We start from the raw sequence: 18,899 nt of genomic DNA on the forward strand, positions 1-18,899 counted from the left end.
CAGCTGCCTTCTTCTTTGAAATGTAAGCCAAAGGAAGCAAACTGCTGTGTTCCGGAGGGCTCATCCCTGAGTCACACCCTGTTTAATTTGTATGTGTCTCCTACAGCAGGTATTTTAAGAGATTGGAGGTTTGAGATCATTACTTATGCTGATGATACCCAGACCATCATTTCCATCGATGAAAGGGACACTGAGTTGAAAGACAATTTACTGAGCTGTCTTTTGGAGATGACGATGTGGCTGCAGTCCCATTGTCTGAAACGTATTATAGAGAAAACTAATATCCTGCTTTACGGAATGGCTGCCAGTGTCTGGAATGGATCTTAGTGGCCCACCCTGCCCCAAGCCTTAAAAAGTACTGGAATATTTTGGTGGATTCCTGAGACAATGGCAAAATACTATTGTGCAACTCCTTAATGTGAGTAGATTGGACTATAGCAGTGCCAGGTATGTTGGAATGAATATTTGTTCACTCGCCTGCCATTTATTTAAAACTTAATAACAAGATTAATTTGTAATCTCCTTCCTAGGAGATCGGTATCATCCTGTTTAAATTCCCTTCATTGGATACAGTTAGAGCTTGGGTTTCTGATTGCCAGAGGTAGGCACCCAGTCCAACCAGGAACCACCACTCTAGTTAGGGTAAGCTAAAAAGATAAACTGTGCTCACCCTCTAGTAGCTTGCTACAGAGCAGTCAGTCTTAGCTAAAGACGCAATGCGTAAGGTATTTGAACAACACACACACACACACACGCAGTAACACAATGAAAACAGCACAAAAATACCCCACACAGGGTTAGACAAATGGATTATATGTTTCTGAGTAAAGCAGTACCCTAACAACAAACATCCAATTAGTTGAACCACAGTTATGCATTTTTGAAGAATAAATAAAAATCCAGTGCTCGGAATCAAAAGCACTTAGGGGTTACATGAGGTCACACTGGACCAGGGTAAATCCAAAGTTCGGGCGATTCAGGATGGAGGGCAGGCCGCTACAGGACTCATGCAGGCGCCACTGAAAAAGTACCTTATATTGAGCAAGCATCAATGTCATAGACTCAATGCATCAGTTCCGATCCAATCAACGGATGAAGATTTTATCGATAAACCCCTTATGATGCAGGCACTGATTCATCGTTAAGCCATGCTGTCTGCCGTCGTAGTACCGTGCAGTCCATCTAAATGATGCCGTTGATTGGCTCCTGTGTCAAAGGTGAATGCATCTGTTCCAATTGGTGTAAAGTCATCCCTGCATCAATTGTGATGACTCTGTATAACAGAAATCAACTTTCAAGGGCCTAGGACTGGATTGCCACTACTTGACAGGGCAGGACCCAGAGATAGCAGAATCGAGGTGCTGTTGCACAGTTGAAGGAAGTATTTGATGGCCCAGAGACTTTAGAACGGGGGCAAGCCAGCAAGCCCTTGGAGTCACTTTGAGTCCAAGTGAGATGGGTCCAGTCTTTGTCTTCAGTAGGGCAGTGATTAGCAGCAGGCAGTAGGGCAACACAGCAAAGAAGAAAAGCAGTTCTTCCACCACAGCAGTCAAACAGAGTGGCAATTCTTGTAGCACAGCAGTCTTTACTCCTGGCAGAGTTTTTCACATGTCCAGTAGTGTACTGTCTTGGGAGGATTAGAACCCCAATTCTTATACCTAGTTGCGCCTTTGAAGTGGGGGTCACTTCATAGCAGGCTCCTGAAGTGCACAATCCCCCTTTTGTCCTAGCCCTTGCACCAGACTATCAGTAAGGGTAATCAGCCCTTTTTGTGGGAAACTGGACACTGCCTATTCAGGTCTAAGTGTCAGCTCTCCCTCTCGCTTCCTGCCCCGGAAAAGCTTCCAGGATGCAGATAAATGCAGAGGAGTTCCTACTCACACCCACCCTTCCTGTTTGTGGCTGTCTAGAGGAAATTTTCAAAGTGTAGCTGTCAACCACCCCAGAAGTGTATTGGCGATAGGCTGCAAGGCACAGAGAGCTGTAAGAGCAGGGGAATCCCCACTTTTCTAAATGTGGCCCTTCTAAAATAGTAATGTTAAATCCAACTTTACAATTAAAGATAATTTATCATAACCATTCCAAAAATATGAAACACAATGCAGCTACTCCATTCGAATCAGGAATTACAGCTTAAAATTGTATTAACAAATTTACAATGCTAGACTATGAGAGGAGTAGGCCTCATAGTAGTGAAAAACTAATTTGCTGTTGGTTACTTGCAGGACATGTAAAACTATAAAAAAAGTACATGTCCTACCTTTCAGTTACACAGCATCCTGCCCTTAGGGCTACCTGGGGCCTACCTTAGGAGTGACATGTGTAATCAAAATGGAGCTTGGCAATTGTATTTAAATGGGAAGTTGAAGCAGCAGTTAAATGCACACTCAGGCCTTGCAATATCAGCCTTGTGAAAGATTTGAAAGGCTACTTGTGTGAGTGGCACAACCAGTGCTGCAGACCCACAAGTAACAATTAGATTACAGGTCCTGGGTATATGATATTCCACTTTACAATGGATTTATGAGTAAACTAAGTATGTCAATCATGCATACACCAATGTCTCCATGTGTAGGGGAGAATCACATGTACTTTAGCACTAGGCAGCAGGGGTAAAGTGCACAGACTCCTAAGGGCAACAAACAATACAGCAAAAAGAAGAGGTAAGTAGGCAAAAAGTTTGGGGGAAGACCACCCTAAGGATGACAGGTCTAAGTTACCAGACCATAAGAGAGACATTGTTAAGTTACTTTTTCATATCCATTGAGCACTGTATAAGACTGAATCAACTGTCCTCCATGGGAAAGTGGTTTCCATAAGCAAAAGCGTACCCTCATTCTGGGGTCAGAGTCTAATACAAGGTAGACGCATTAAGCGATCAAGAATGTGGGGCCGCTTCTTTAATTCATTGTCAGTTCTACACTGATATGCCCTTTCTCTCTATCTTTGCCAGACGTCTGTTTTTCTGTCTTTTCGTAGGATGCTGAAGACATGGCTCTTCCCTGACTGATTGTGTCTAGCACCCGGGATATCACTTTGGGGATGAAGTTGCACTTTATAAATGCAATAAATAAATAGTATGTGTGAAGTGCATTGCAGCACACATGAAATGTATTATTCTTTTGAGAAAATAACACATTTCTCCATATTTGTGTCTACTTCCAGTTGGTGTTAGTTTTAGACGCAAAGCCTGATTCCACTTTCTGTCAAAGCTAAGAGCCTGACTTAGAGGTTGACAGAGGGAGTAAAGGCAGTCACGGTGACGGAGGACTTTACGACCGCCACCATGCCTTTTCTCTGCACAACAAATTCAGAGTCAATCTCTCAAATGAAGAAAGGTTAGGCATGTTTTACTTCCCATAAAAACTATTACTTACTTAAACTAGGTTGAAGAGGATTAGGTTATGTTTGTTATGTTATTGTTTCCTATTAAGCGCAACAATATTACCTTAAAGGGTTTCTAGGCACTGCATACTTTCAACAGAGCAAACCAGCAGAATACAGGACATTTAAAAATGAAGAGCTAAAACAGCCATGTTTTAAGATCTTTTAAATAAATGTTAAAATTGATGCTTATACGTAAATGTAGTGGAAGCTGGTTCCAGTGCAAAGGATTCAAATGTGAGAAGGATCGGCCTACGGGTCTGGCAGTACGGATAAATCGAGGATGGAGCAAACATATCCCAGTAGACTAGATGCTTCCAGTGGAGGCATACCATTTCAGTTTCCTTTGTAGTTATTGTGGTCCATTACCATAAAGAGAATTATGTACCAATCAAAGGTGTTTGAACAATGATCACTTTCTTATGGGTAGCCAGTGCAGCTTCTAAGAATGGGTTCAGATGGTGACTCAGGTGGAAGATGACAAACTAACTGTGCAGCCTATTTTGAACCTCCTGATGTTTAGCAAACAATCCTTCATTCATGAAAGTCATTAGTGCATACCATAGTCAAGGGGACTAATTATCAAAGCTTGAACTAGAGATTAGCCACTCTAATAGTTTTCTGAGTGGGCACATTATTCCAAACATGGTCATAGAAAGATCCTCATCCACCATGAAGCTCATGTTTCTAACCACAACCTAAGGAGTTAGGACTACACCCTGACTATTCAGCCACCAGTCATCAGACCATGCTAAGTAGGCTTTACCAAATAGAATGCTCTCTGTTGTGCTTGTATTAAGCTGCAGACAATTTTGCTGCATACATGTGGCAATGTCATTTATACAGTCTCGGAACCTTACCATAGTAGATTCTGGATTAGGCCCCAGAGTGAAGAAAAGCTGAGTGTCATCTGCATAGGAGATTACCTCAAACCCATAGGATATTATCACTGATGCTAATGGTGCCATACAAATATTGAAAAGAGAGGGACTTATTACAGATCCTTTGAAGAGAGGGACTCATTCTCCCCGATCCTATGAAAGCAATGGTTTGTGCGACAAAGCCGTCTATCTGCACCCCACTAGTGTGGTCAATCTGAAAAATTCTTCGGCCATTCCAAGGCTTTTCCTCCAGCACTAATCACTCTCAGTTTTTTTATTAAGACGGCATGAGAGATGCTTTTGAATGTACTGACAGATCAAGAAGAACTAACATGGATGAGTATCCATCATCTAAAGAATGTCTTATGTTGTGTAGGACCTCCACCAGTGATGTCATTATGATTTTCAAAAAAGGCTATCAGTTGTGAATTCACCAAAGTTTCCATGACTTTCCCCAAAAAAGGAAGCAAGAAAATAGGTCTAAAATGTTCTAATTTATTATAAATTGATGTGGGCTTTTTTTAATGGGTTTCATCATGGCAGATTCCCATTCTGCTGGGATAGCTACCAGGTTCAGATTAAGATTGAATAACTCAGTGAGGCAAGGAGTAAGGACCGGGACCAAAATAGCAATAATGTAAGGTGGAGCAAAATCTGCAGGCGATCCAGACTTAATTTGATTTATAAAGGAATTAACTTGATCTGGTGTCACCCTATTAATCTCCTCCAACAGCACTGGACAGACTGTTTCCTCCAAAACGTTCTTTTATTTTATTTCATGTGTAATTCCTTTTTCAAAAGAGTTGTAGATTTTGGTATTTTTTTACATTAAAAAATGACAAAATCATCCACTAAGTCTTGGGGTGCAGGAATAGATTGTTTGCAGGAGAAAGGATTTGTGAATTCTTTGAGAATCTTGTACAATTCTTTAGAAGAGTTGACAGCATTGTCTTTTCCATCTATAATGTGAAATTTCTTGGCTATTTTAATGTTATTGGGATAACGACTGAAGGCCTTTTTGTAAATAACTCTGTCTTCAACTTTTTGAAGACCGCCATTTCCGTTCTAGCTTTCTACATGCTATCTTTTGATTCTTCAAGAAATCAATAGTTAGAAGGCTAGGGAAAAGCAGTTCTGCTTCATAAGGCCCATTTGCAGATGTTCACTATTAAAATAACACTTTAGCTGTTCGCTGTTCCCTTTCTATGGATTTGGTGCACACAGCTGGCTACGAAAATTCCCTTGAAAACTGTGCAATAATATTGGGGAAGAGTGAGTGGAGCCATATGCTTCTGTGCCATAATGTTGGTATTTTGTGTAGAGCCCTGAGTAATAAATGCAACCTAGGTGAGCTTGGTCTGAGTGATCATATTTTTCCTCTTGTTTTTGCCTATGGTTTAACATATACATGTACTATGAATCACAAATAACTGTGGTGGAGGATTACTTGCTAGGTTTTAACTCAAAACTTCTGAAAAATCAGAGAACCCAAAAGATTACCCAAGCCATCGATTAAACGTATGCTCCACATATAATGTTAAGCTGTCTACTCTAAATGAGGTAAAAGTTAAAAGAAAAGATCTCATAAAGTGAGCATGGGATATGCAAATTTACGACATGGGCCCGGCCTTAACTGGGAGTTGTAGTAAAAGAATTCAGACAGTGTTATGTTACCACTTTTGACAGTGACATATGATTGCTTTGCACTTGAACTTTATTATAATCTGTGTTTCTCTCAAAACCTAGAAGCAATTGCTAATGTATGTAAAGGAACAACAATAAAGAACACAAAAACAACACAATAATGCTGAATGCAGCACACATAGAAAGAGGAATATACAAGGTGAAATGGTGATATTTCTCCTCGTTGCGCTTTACCTAGGGAGGCATAATGTATTGGTGCATCCCCAGGCTTACAAGGTATTGTTAATCTTGGGGTGCATCAAGTACATGGGTTTTGTGTTGAAACACCCACCCCCAGTAGCGGTCGGTGGTGGGAGTAGCTGCGGGCGGTCAAGTGGGGAGTGGGAGGGGCAGGGTGGGGGGTAGTACTCTATGGATTACGGTGGATTACAGGTAAGTGAACATATAAATAAATAAAACTAATTTTGTTGCGTGCACTGCATCGCATTTAGGGATGAACAACGAAATTAGTTTTATTTCTTTATATGTTTACTTACCTGTAATCCTCCGTAATCTTTATTTTATTTATTATTGAGTTTATATAGCACGACAGCTACCCAGAAGGGTTTCCCGGCGCTAAGAAAGGCAACAAGCAGAAGGCACTATAAAAGATGCAGTTATTGATTAAAAAGCCAGGTCTTGACGGCTTTACGAAAACGAACATAATAGTCCTCAGAGCGAATGTCGAAAGGTAGAGAGTTCCATAACTTGGGCCCCAGATAGGAGAAAGACCTTCCGCCCATTCTGGACAGTCTGAACTTGGGCACAGTGAAGAGAATTTGAGAAGAAGAACGAAGGGGGCGAGAGGGCGAGTAGACATTGACAAGGGATTGAAGATAACTGGGAGCGGTCTCGACCTGATTTTATGCATGTAGCCGAGTGCCTTAAATTTCACTCGGCTCTCCTCCTTCAACCAGTGTAGGTCTCGAAGGTGACCCGTTGTATGGTCAGTTGTACGACTGCCACTGAGCAGGCGAGCCGCAGCATTCTGCACTAGCTTGAGGCGTCTAGTGACTGCCTTGGTCACCCCCAGGTAGAGTATATTGCCATAGTCCAACCGGGAGGTAACCAAGGCGTTCACCACAGACCTCCTGGTGTCGGTTGGAAGCATCCAAAGTATCTTCTTCAGCCAGTGCAAGATGGTAAAGAAGGTTGAAGAGACTTTATTGACCTGACTTTGCATTGTCAGACCATTGTCTATAATCACCCCCAGATTACGCACATGCTCAGATGGAAGTGGGAGCGGGCCTAATTCAGGAGGCCAGTGCCTGGAGGTCCAAAGATCTTGTTTTTGCTCAAAGACCAGGACTTCAGTCTTCCCTCCATTCAGCTTGAGAAAGTTACAGTTCATCCATGTGGCAATTTCCCCAAGTCCAAACTGAAGGAGGGAGGTGGGGGCCTGGTCCGGTTGAGAGAGGGAGAAGACAACCTGCGAGTCGTCGGCATAGGTAAACAAAGTTAATCCGACGCTGTCGGCAATATGAGCCAGGGGAGTGACGTAAAGATTGAAAAGAAGGGGGCTTAGAATTGAACCCTGTGGGACATCGTGGGGTGAGGGATAGGTTTTGGAGGAAGCTGAATGGGAGAAAATTTGAAACGTTCAGTCAGTCAAAAACGAAGCCAGCCAATCAAGGGCTAGACCTCCAATGCCCATGGCGGTTAGAGCTTTAAGAAGAATTTTGTGCAAGACAGTGTCGAACGCCGCACTGAGGTCAAGTAGTATCAGTGCGGCGGTCTCACCTCTGTCAAGCAAGGACCGAAGGTTCTCCGTGACGCCAAGAAGTGTGGTTTCTGTGGAAAAACCTGGGTGAAAACCTGACTGGGAAGGATGAAGTAAGTCGTTGGTAAGAACAAACTGAGACAGATGGTGATGAATGTGTCTTTCCAACACTTTGGAGAAGGCTGGTAACAAGGAGATGGGGCGGAAATTGAAAAGAACCTTAGGGTCAGCAGTGGGCTTCTTCAACAGAGGCGTGACCATTGCGTGCTTCCAGCAGGCAGGGACGATAGCAGTTTTTAAAGAAAGATTAAGAATAGTGCAGATTGTAGAGAGCTGCGAGGAGCGAAGTATCGAAATAGGCAGGGGATCAGTGGGGGAACCAGATTTTACCTTGCACATGAAGGACGGCAGCGTACAGATCAGGCCATGCAAGCAACGGACCTGGGGTGGATACAGGAGAATGAATGGTGCCCTCAGGGTTATCAGAGAACGCTGGGAGAGTGTTACTATCACTGTGAACAGAAATGTCTTGATTGATTTTGTAAATTTTTGTAACAAAGAACTGAGCAATTTCGTTGCACTTACTACTCGACAAGGGAGGAAGTTTCGCTGTGGTGAGGGAGCCAGCAAGATTTTTGACCAGGCCAAATAGTACTTTAGATTTATTAGCTGCGTCTGCTATAGTTTTAGAGACGTAGCTGGCCCTAGTCAGAGCACACGCTTTGTGATAGCTTTTAAAAGCATATTTATAGGTAACAGCTGCTACAGGGGAGTAGTCTTTCCTCCAGATGCGTTCAAGTTATTTACAATGGGATTTGTCCATTTTTAACGCATCATTGTACCAGGGGGGCGGTGCATTGTGGGATGCCTCCTTCTTTAAGGAAGAAGGCAGGCAGATGTCAATAGCATCTAGAAGCCAGGAATTCGTTAACTCAGCTACCGCTTCCATGTCAGCCGACGTAGTCAATTCAAAGGGGAGGTGAGTAGCAAGAACATTGTTTAAAGAAATGATGTCCAGTTTTTTCCAGTCCCTCCTGTTAGCGGCAAGTGTGCTTCTGTGATGGGACGACACGTCCGTGGTGGTGAACAAAAATCTGACAAGATAATGGTCTGACCAATGAACAGGCAAGGCAGGAGGGCAATGTAGATACAGCATATTAGAAAAAATAGGATCTAAAAAGTGGCCACCTTTAAGCGTAGGACCGCAATTATGTAAAAAATTGTTCATGGCCTCAAAATCGGCGACCAGAGTTCTGACCGTACTATTTTTCAGGTCATCCAAGTGAAGGTTAAAATCGCCCACTACCAAAAAATTGCTGGAATTAGTAAGGATGGAAGCAATAAAATCTGAAAGTTGCGTTGCCCAAGTATTAATAGGGCCTGGAGGGCGGTAAGCTAGAAGGCCCGTGAGTGTAACTTTAGGATGAAGGGCAAGTTTAAAACATGCAGCCTCACAGTTTTTTAAGGAATAGGTTCGAATTGGCATTGATACATGTTTTTAAATATAATTGCAATGCCGCCACGTATCTTAGCGGCTCTATCATGCCTGACAATGGCGTAGTTAGAGGGAAGTGCTTCAGCAATATCAGGTCCGGAGCCGTCATGAAGCCACGACTCAGTAATAAAAAGGGCATCAGGTGACTCCTCACATAGAAGATCGAATATTTCGCATCTATGTTTAGGCAGGGAACGACTGTTCAAGCTGAAAAACTTAAAAGAAGAAGTGAGGGGAATAGTGATCCGTGGAGTGCAGCTACGACACATCTGTGGGGCTTCCAATGAAAGTGTACAATGTGAACAAGACTGGGGAAGTTGGCCAGTCATGTCGAAAATGGTACAATTATTCTTGGTTTGAGGCCTGTACGCAGACGGGCCCGCCTTTGGTGGGCCTTCGGCAAGCCGTCGGTGCTCCCGCTGCGCACGCCCGCTGCGCGGATGGGAAATAGCATGCATATTTATACAGGAAAGAGGGTGGGCGGGTCGGATCGACAAGTCCGCAACCCGGCGCCTCAGGCAAGATGGCGGCTTAACCCTTCAACCTCCCGTGACAGCACCTAATCGGCTGCGGGGAAGGTCGGCTGGTGCAGGGTCAGCAGACTATGAGCAAAATAGCGGTAAACTGCAACACAGTTAAAAACACAACATATAATGTGCAAACAAAGCGATTAGCAGCAATTAATCTTGAAAAAGCATAGATTCAAGGCCTATCTCTCCGGCTTCTGCCTCAAGGAGAATACTCGTAGCAAATCCATAGATAACTACCCCCCACCCTGCCCCTCCCCCTCCCCACATCACCGCCCGGCAGCTACTCCCACCACCGACCTCTACTGCCCACCGCAGCGTCCATGGCAAGCCTCCTAGCGCAGAGTAAGGTAATACAGCGATTTGAGCAGCCTTGCTTTAATCCATCATTATGAGGCCATTCAAAGTCATGCAAAGTGGCTTTGCGTGGCTTAATAAATATGATTTGTGGTTTCTGCCGCTGTTGCGTCACTACAAGTGATGCAATGGCGCTGCAAAGGCCTCATAAATATAAGCCTTAGTGTATTGTGTCCGTGTTCTCATTTTGTTGTACTTTTCATATTACATTTTCTTGATGTCCTGTTTTGCCTTGTTGTGTTGAGTGTTTTGTGTTACATCATTTTAATTTATTGGCATGTTGCATTTCTGGTGTGCTATTGTGGTGTTATGTTATTGCACTGTAGTGTTTTGCATTGGTACTTTAATGGGACTGTTATGCCATTGTATCTCAGCTGACGTTCTTATGCTGAGATATAGACCAGCATTCTTGTTACATATTATTTCGCTCACATACCTGCTTTCATAATGGCAGTCGTAAAAGTTGTTTCAAGCATTGCTCTATTTGCCACCAAGGACGTGTTTTAACACCACCTAAAAATGCTTAGTAATGCGCCCCTAAACAAATAAACAAAAGCCATTTCCTTTTAATAAATGTGTTCCCTAATTTCGGGCCAGAATACTATTTCCCCGATTATGAGGGGGTTGGTATTTTCCAACCCCTGCACAAACCCCTGTGTTCACATGGTTCGGAATTACGATTTGCGTGTTATTTATTGCACCCAGGGTGCATTAAATACCTCACCCTTCATAAAATGCACGGTACAAAGTGGATTTTGGTGCGGTAAGCACCAAAATTCTCATCTTATTCCTTTAAAACTTGTGATAGGTGTTATTTATCGCACCCAATGTGGTATCGTTATTTATGAGATGCAATAAATAGCACCTTGATTTTGACGAACTCGGAATTAAGGCCTACACATTTTAACAGTGGCAAAGGAGACTTTTAAAATGCTTTTTTTAATGTGGTATTCACTTTTTAGAAATCAGAAAAGTTTTTCTGAGTCCTAGAATGGTATTGCAATTGGATACCCATTTGGGATCTTAAAAGGGGTGTGTTGAAGGCGTCCCTTCCAAATACCAAATAGTTATCAAATATCTTGATGTTTGGCAAACAAATTCTGTTTGGAAAACTTTGATAATGTATCAACACCTCAAAGGAGGTGGCAATGAATTAACAAAAGGAAAAGAATCCTCTTGAAAATGCTTACCCTGTGTAAATGTTAAAAAAAATGTTGTAATGGAGGCAGTGGTCCACAGGACGACTGCCAATTCTTAAACAAACAACAAAAAGTAAAATGTTCTTTTTTCACTGACTCCCATTTCCTTTAAGGAATAGTTTCATTTATTGTAATACAATCACAGATACAGTTGTCTGCTCGCCCAAGCAGGCTGCTATCTATGTGATGGCTTGCAATCCTAGTGAGGTGTAATTTTGCAACTTATCACAATTCAGATTTGTTAGTATTCACCTATTAGTCCACAGGTCAGTTCTTAAAAATCTATACTGGTCAAAAATACTCTGGTCTCAATTTGCGACCAGAAATTGTACACCTGACCCTACAATTCCAAAAATCTCAAAATACATCCTTTTTTAGACTTTTCAGATTTTATTTGCGTTATTTTATTTCTCCAGGTAGTTCAGCTAGTCATCAGGTGTATAGACAACTGCTAATTGTACATTGTATCTGTAAGCAATGCTATTTAGACTCCTTCCTCTTCCTCTTTTCCAAGTTCGCCATCCTTTCATTTGTTGCTGTCAGCTACTCAGTTTCCTCACCTCACCACGTCCATGGTGCCACTGCATCTGTTCGTTTTTAGAGTGCAGCGAAAGGTTGGAAAGAGGGCATATCTGGGGAGTTCAATGAGAGCAGATGTTTACATTGCTGTCTCTCACATGGCCAGGGGCTGTTGCACCGGGTGTGCTTATAGCAAGAGTGCAACTGGCTGGAGGAGTAGACCATGCCTTACTGACTTCTGAAGATTGGGCACCTCCTTAAGGCTGTTGAAGAGGAGAGAACATTAAGCAAAGGCCTCAGTATATTACAGGCTGATGAGGCTGTAGTAGCTACTCATGCCACCAGCCCAGGTGGCAACTAGTGAATTGTTTTGGGCCACTGTAGCAGCTTTAGGACTATGGTAGTTGACAGAGCCCCAAAGGCGCAGCTAGGGAAAGACACCTAGAATGTGTTCTAAATCTCGCAAAACCGCTCTCTTCATCAGACTTCAAGCACACAATGCTGTACAACAGTATTGATGGAGGTAGTGTTGCAGACAGCAGTTGCAGTGAGGACGGTTGTCTGTGCCTAATTAATCCAGGCGGGTCACATGAAAATCTACGGGCGTAATAGCGGTGGGAGCAGGGTCGGTCCTACACCCTGTCGCCACTGCTCATCAACCTACGTCTTGGATCTCTTCCTACCATTCCAAGTGCAATAACAGCGGCATCAGGGTCAGGTCTGCACCCTATCACCACAGGTGATCAACCTATGTCTTGGATCTCTTCCTACCATTCCAAGTGCAATAGTAGTGGCATCAGGGTCAGGCCTGCACCCTATCGCCACAGGTGATCAACATAGGTCTTGGATCTTTTCCTACCATTCCAAGTGCAATAACAGTGGCATCAGAGTCAGGTCTGCACCCTATTGTCACAGGTGATCAACCTACGTCTTGGATCTCTTCCTACCTTCCAAGTGTGATAGCAGTGGCATCTGGGTCAGACCTGCATCCTATCACCACAGGTGATCAACCTATGTCTTGGATCTCTTCCTACCATTCCAAGTGCAATAACAGTGGCATCAGAGTCAGGTCTGCACCCTATCGCCACAGGTGATCAACCTACGTCTTGGTTCTTTTCCTACCATTCCAAGTGCAATAACAGCGGCATCAGGGTCAGGTCTGCACCCTATCACCACAGGTGATCAACCTATGTCTTGGATCTCTTCCTACCATTCCAAGTGCAATAGTAGTGGCATCAGGGTCAGGCCTGCACCCTTTCGCCACAGGTGATCAACATAGGTCTTGGATCTTTTCCTACCATTCCAAGTGCAATAACAGTGGCATCAGAGTCAGGTCTGCACCCTATCGTCACAGGTGATCAACCTACGTCTTGGATCTCTTCCTACCTTCCAAGTGTGATAGCAGTGGCATCAGGGTCAGACCTGCACCCTATCGTCACAGGTGATCAACCTACCTCTTGGATCTATTCCTACCTTCCAGCCGCTTCTGATGCTAAAAGCTGCCCCTCAACAATGGCAACTGCTTGATAGCACCCAGCATCGGGAACACAGCCTATACACGTCGGTCTACTCCGAGAGCCGCTGTGTCTGTTACATGGTTCCAATACTCGGAAGGTGTTTCTATATTCTTCCTGTGACCCCTGGGCAGGGGCAGCAGTATCTCGGGAGGGAGAAAGTTTGATCCATCCTGTCCCATCCCGGGAAAACCGGAAAAAAATCCCCCTGACAGAGGTATAGGGGCTTTTTTTTATAACCATTTATTCTCAGACTCTTTCAATTGCCTTAATCTATATGAAATCGAGTAGTTTGTATTCCAGTGACAAGGTGCTGTTTAGATCTTTTTTAGGATCGCTACATGACGTTTCACTGCAAACCATTAATGCGCAGCTACTTTTAGGAAAACCTGAAAATGTAATGTTATGTTTTCAATGACCAGTTCAAATACTGCCAGCACACATATATTTAGGTGATATGCCAATGCAACCAATACTTCAGAAAAGGTGAAATTACGTCAACACAAAGTTATTTTGTCGTGCAGATTTTAGAGTTTTATTGACTTCTAGGTTAGACGGAGATTACTAATTTAACGGTATTCTTTACACATCCGGCCGCAAATGCTTACTGCTGGTAGTGTTTACAGAAATGTATCCCACCATCATCCCTATTAACAACAAGACTTTGATTCCAGTAACAGCAGCTCAGTACAATGTACTTTCTCAAATTATGTGAGGACAACTCAAAATAAAATAGAAATAGTTTGTGAAAACATTATTCCAACTATATAAAACAGCTGAAAGGAATCAGAAATATAGTAGTCCCACTTTTGGTGGATTCAAAATTGTATCAGATTATGTGTGTTTTTCTTTTTTAGATAACGATTGGGATCCATACTGGTGAAGTTGTTACCGGAGTTATCGGTCAAAGAATGCCACGCTACTGCCTTTTTGGCAACACTGTGAATTTAACAAGCAGAACCGAAACCACAGGAGAAAAAGGGAAGATTAATGTATCAGAATACACATACAGGTAAGAAACAACATTTGCGGCCATATCATGAACAGGAGCGCTGGCTTAGAATTGAGGGACTGTTTTATGTCATTTAACTTTCTCTAATATAGCCCATGGTGCAGAAAGCACAAATTACTGAATGCCAGAAACATCAGTAATACCTTGCTATGAAAAACTACTGTGTGCCACTCCATGGACACCAGTTTTACTACCCCGGGTACATAAGGTCCTATCCATTGGTACCCCTTTTTACACTCTGCCATGGGGATCCTGAAGGTAGACGCATAAAGTAAGTAGGTGACTGAGATAATGGCCTTATTACAAGTTTGGCGGTGTGGCAGTGGGCCGCCACGCCACCAATCTCGTCTGCACTCCGCCCGCCTGATGACGAGTTAATTTGTGGTCTGGTGAGCAGGGCTTTGGCATATCTGAGCCTTTGAAAGGCACCGCATTAGGAGTGCCAAAGAACCTTATCGCAAGGCATGGACTGTGCAGTCCATGCCGTGTAGGAACAGGGGACACATACTGTGAACTCACAGGCCCTGAAGCAACAGAGTGTTTTGTAGGGCCCCTTTAGTTTCCTCATCGCCACAGTTTTCATGGTGGAGTCACAGCCATGAAAACTGCCCCAGTGAGGAACCTCGTAATATGATTAGTGGTGCCACTGTGCCACAGCCAGCATATTGCACCTCAGAATGCTGCACAACTGCTGCGGGATCATGGATCCTGGCGTTTGCAGTGGCCCTGTGGCAGTCCAATTGCCCAAGTCATCATAGGGTGGGTCGTCCACCACTCTGGCGGTCCACGGACTGGCACCATGACTATGGCCAAATTTCTAAATCTGTAGTTTCTACTTTTTGCCTTGCCCTGGCCCTTCACGAGTAAATAAGAGGGTGTGTGGGAACTGAAGGCATGATAAGGCTTCAACACTTTGGTAGCGCCATGGGTCAGAGTGTGTGCAATGTCATTTCTGTTACGCTTAGCCTTTCACTGAATTGACTTCCATGCACCTCTCCCAGAAAGCATTAACATTTGCATCATGCTCCTCATGTCTAGGGCTAGACCATGCTAGCGCTGGAAACATCAAGCCCCTTAACGGTCTCCGGTCTTTTTTTTGTGCTGCCCTCCATACTGTTGACACTGCTTCTTCTACTCTCACTATGTTTTGTTATGATTGAGTCTTTCTTCTTCTTTGTATTTTTTGGCATCTTTCACAATAGCCAAATCACTTCAACAAAAACAAGGACTGCCCTAGAACACTCTGTATATCTGATGCACTTACCTTGAGACACTTGCCTGCCAACAACCACTGCACTCCCCTGTTACCAATCTATTATCCTTTATGTGGCCTTCTCCTGATGTAAAGGGGCTCCTTCATATTCTAGAAGTGCTCTGTTTCTCTGTAGCTTGTCTCTACACACTGTTAGCTTTAGGGTGAAAGTGGTACCAGAAGAGAGTTGGGACGGCAAAAGAAAGAACAGGATTTGATCGTGGGTTTGAAAAGATGCCAACTGTCCACAGCATACCTGTGAATTTGTGTGCTATTATTGCGTACTGTATGAGTCCATACCTTGAAGGCAAACCGAAGGACTGCTGCACAAAAGGTAACTCAGTGGAGGAGGGATGAGAGGTAGTTGTCAGTAAACACTACCCACACACTTTTTGTTCAGTCTGGTGTTCTTGCCCTGTGCTGATATCTTGCTTTACCATCTTCATAGTTTTTGGCAGTGGCACCTTACACTACAAAGGAGAAATGTATTCTGTTGGTTTTGCTTCAATCAGAAGGGGTGGCTCCTCCACTAAGTGAAAGAAGTGGCCCTTAGGGGCCACTCTGGTTACTTACAACCACCTGCTATGCCTTCCCAAGAATGAAGAGTGGGTCAGACAGTAGAGAATACAAACGTACATCTTTATTAGCAATACTCTGCAGAGGAGTCCATCATGACCTGCACCCTAAGATGTCTGCCGAGGGACTGGCCCCACAACCTTCTACAGTGAGTAATCATTCCTCCCCAGAAACCTACAACCATGCCCACCATGGAAAACTACCAGCCTGGGCTGAACATGAACAAAGAGGCACAGTAGGATGAGCTAACACCTGCCAGATGGGTACATGTTATCAGGAAACCAAGGCCACGGTGCTGGGTCTCAGCTTCTCCTAACATGGGAGCAAAAACTACACATTCGGATAGGTATGTGAGGGCAGAATGGCCTATTCATTAGTAAGTCGAGTAACAGCTTGAACAGAAGAGAAAATAATAATGAAATACAGTGTTCTGCTGAGGCAGTGTTGGACTTGGCCCTTTTGGCAGGTTCACCCCTAAACATTTTGCTTTTAAATGTGACCTGGTGTTAGTTGTTTTTGGCTTATTTATTTATTTATTTATTCAAAGTTTTATATAGCGCGAACAAGATCCTTACAGATATCAGAGCGCTTCACAGAGACAGGGGTAGGGGCAGCAGGAATGAACAGAGATAATGGGAGCAGTATAATAGTCACTAACATAATAGGATAACAATAACGTACTGAAAACATATCAATATACAATCAGGTAAACAACTAATATAAGACGGCACAAGTCATTGATCCCAGACAGAAGGGTTCAGGTAAATCTTGTATGTGTGGATGGCTTATACCAATTTCTTAGGATAGGGAGAACACGGGGTGGGGGCATCGGGAGGGTGATTCAATAAGCCAAAGTGTATCATATATTGGTCGGTAGTATGAGAGTAGCGTAGTAGTGTCACCATCAAGTAGGAGTATAGTGCCAAAAGAGAAGGTGATCAATGATACAAAGCGATGCAGAGTCTCTGATCCAGCACCTATAAAGTTCAGGAGATCTTGGCCAGAAGGATGGTTTTCACCTCTTTCTTGAAGAGTGCAGTGGAGGAGATAAGCCTGGTTTCAGGAGGGAGCGCATTTCAGATCCTGGGTGCCATTCCTGAGAAGGAGCGCTTGTATGTTTTTTCTTTCCGGAATCTACGAGGTTTCAGGAGTAGATTTTTTGTACTTCTATTGGATCTCGAACCTCCTGATATAGACAACTTTTGAGCGAGGTAGTTGGGTCCCTTGTGGTGCACGGCCGAGTGTGTCATAACTGCAATTTTTAGCTGTATTCTGGCTTCAAAAGGCAGCCATTTTAGAGACTTTAAGTCTGGGGATATATGCGAATGTTTTCTTGAGCCAGTAATGAGTCTCGCGGCAGCGTTCAGGGAGGCTCTTAGGGGTGCTGTTGTGGATAGCGGGAGTCCGCTGAGGGCCACAATTCCGTAGTCTATGCGAGGGATGACTAAAGCTTGTACAGCAGTTTGGAAGTCTTTGGCAGGGAGGAAGGGTTTAAGTTTCCTCAGTGTATTGATTTGGAAATTAGCTCCTTTTGTGGCTTTGCTAACGTGCTGTTGCATGTTGAGCTTGGCGTCGAGTGTGATGCCTAGGGATTTCGCAGAATCCACGATGGTAGGTTGGACATTGAGTGCTGTTAGGTTATTGAGCCAGGTTTGGGTGGTGGAAATTTTCGCCGGAGGTGAGATGAGTAGGAACTCAGTTTTCAGAGCATTTAGTTTGAGGTGATTATCGGCCAACCAAGATTGAGTGTTAATAAGTGTAGAATTCAGAACTTTGATATCTTCCGGGGATTGTAGCTTTATGTAAAGTTGTGTGTCATCGGCGTACATATGGAATTGAACATTGGATGCTTGGAGCAAGGTGGCGAGTGGTTCCATGACGAGGTTGAACAGTGTGGGGGAGAGGGAGGTTCCTTGTGGAACACCTAGATCTGCAGGCACAGGTGTAGATAGAATATTGTCGATCTTGAACTTCTGAGACCGGTTATGAAGGAAGGAAGAAAACCATTTGAGAACAGTTCCCGATAGACCCATTCTAGTGCTTAGCAACTCCAGTAAGTTCTCATGTTTGACCATGTCAAATGCTGAAGAGAGGTCAAGAAGGATGAGGAGGCAGGACTCATTGCGATCAAGGATTTGGAGGGCGTCATCAATTATGTGTGTCATAGCTGTTTCCGTGCTATGTTTCGCTCGGAAGCCTGATTGATGAGGGTTGAGGAGGTCAAATTGGTCAATGTGTTTTGTTAGTTGGGTAAAAAGAGGGTCCAAATTAACCCCCAGCAACGCGGTGCTTCCTCCTTCGTCTGTGGCTTCCGTGATCCTTTGGACCCTCTTTTTACCCTTCGCTCCAGAGCTGGCTCATGGGGCACTGACTCCAAACATCCTGAGCATATTACATCAGCATTACTGATATAGCCAGGAATATATAGATTTATACAAATATATCTATACACATTGATCATCCTTAGTGCATAAACCATATATAAAACAAATTTTTTGTGGTGAAACATTAGTGAGTGACAGGGGGATCAGTCCCCGGTCCTGACGAAGGGGCTTGAGGCCCCGAAACATGTTGACCCACACAGGAGAGTAAGTCCATTAACCCACTTTTTCTCTCCGCTTCACTTTTTTAACAATACCAGCCAGTGTTTATTAACCCCTTCGACGCTCATGACGAGCTGGGCTCGTCATGGCGTAGCCTCCTCGCACGCTCATGACGAGCCCAGCTCGTCACGTAAAGTGCGATTACGAGAATCCCAGCGTACGGGCAGAATTCCGCCC

At 43.8% G+C, this 18,899-nt stretch overlaps 1 protein-coding gene across 1 annotated transcript in view; it reads left to right on the top strand.

Moving 5' to 3' along the window:
• GUCY1B1 (guanylate cyclase 1 soluble subunit beta 1) overlaps nucleotides 1-18,899 on the top strand; it is a 417,276-nt gene that overhangs the window by 346,980 nt on the left and 51,397 nt on the right. Inside the window, exon 12 of the mRNA XM_078676976.1 lies at nucleotides 14,137-14,291. Within this exon, the coding sequence (XP_078533102.1) occupies nucleotides 14,137-14,291 (155 nt within the window). The remainder of the gene's footprint in view (nucleotides 1-14,136; nucleotides 14,292-18,899) is intronic.

Source organism: Lissotriton helveticus, chromosome 2_1 (assembly GCF_964261635.1).
Source record: "Lissotriton helveticus chromosome 2_1, aLisHel1.1, whole genome shotgun sequence".
NCBI lineage: Eukaryota > Metazoa > Chordata > Amphibia > Caudata > Salamandridae > Lissotriton > Lissotriton helveticus.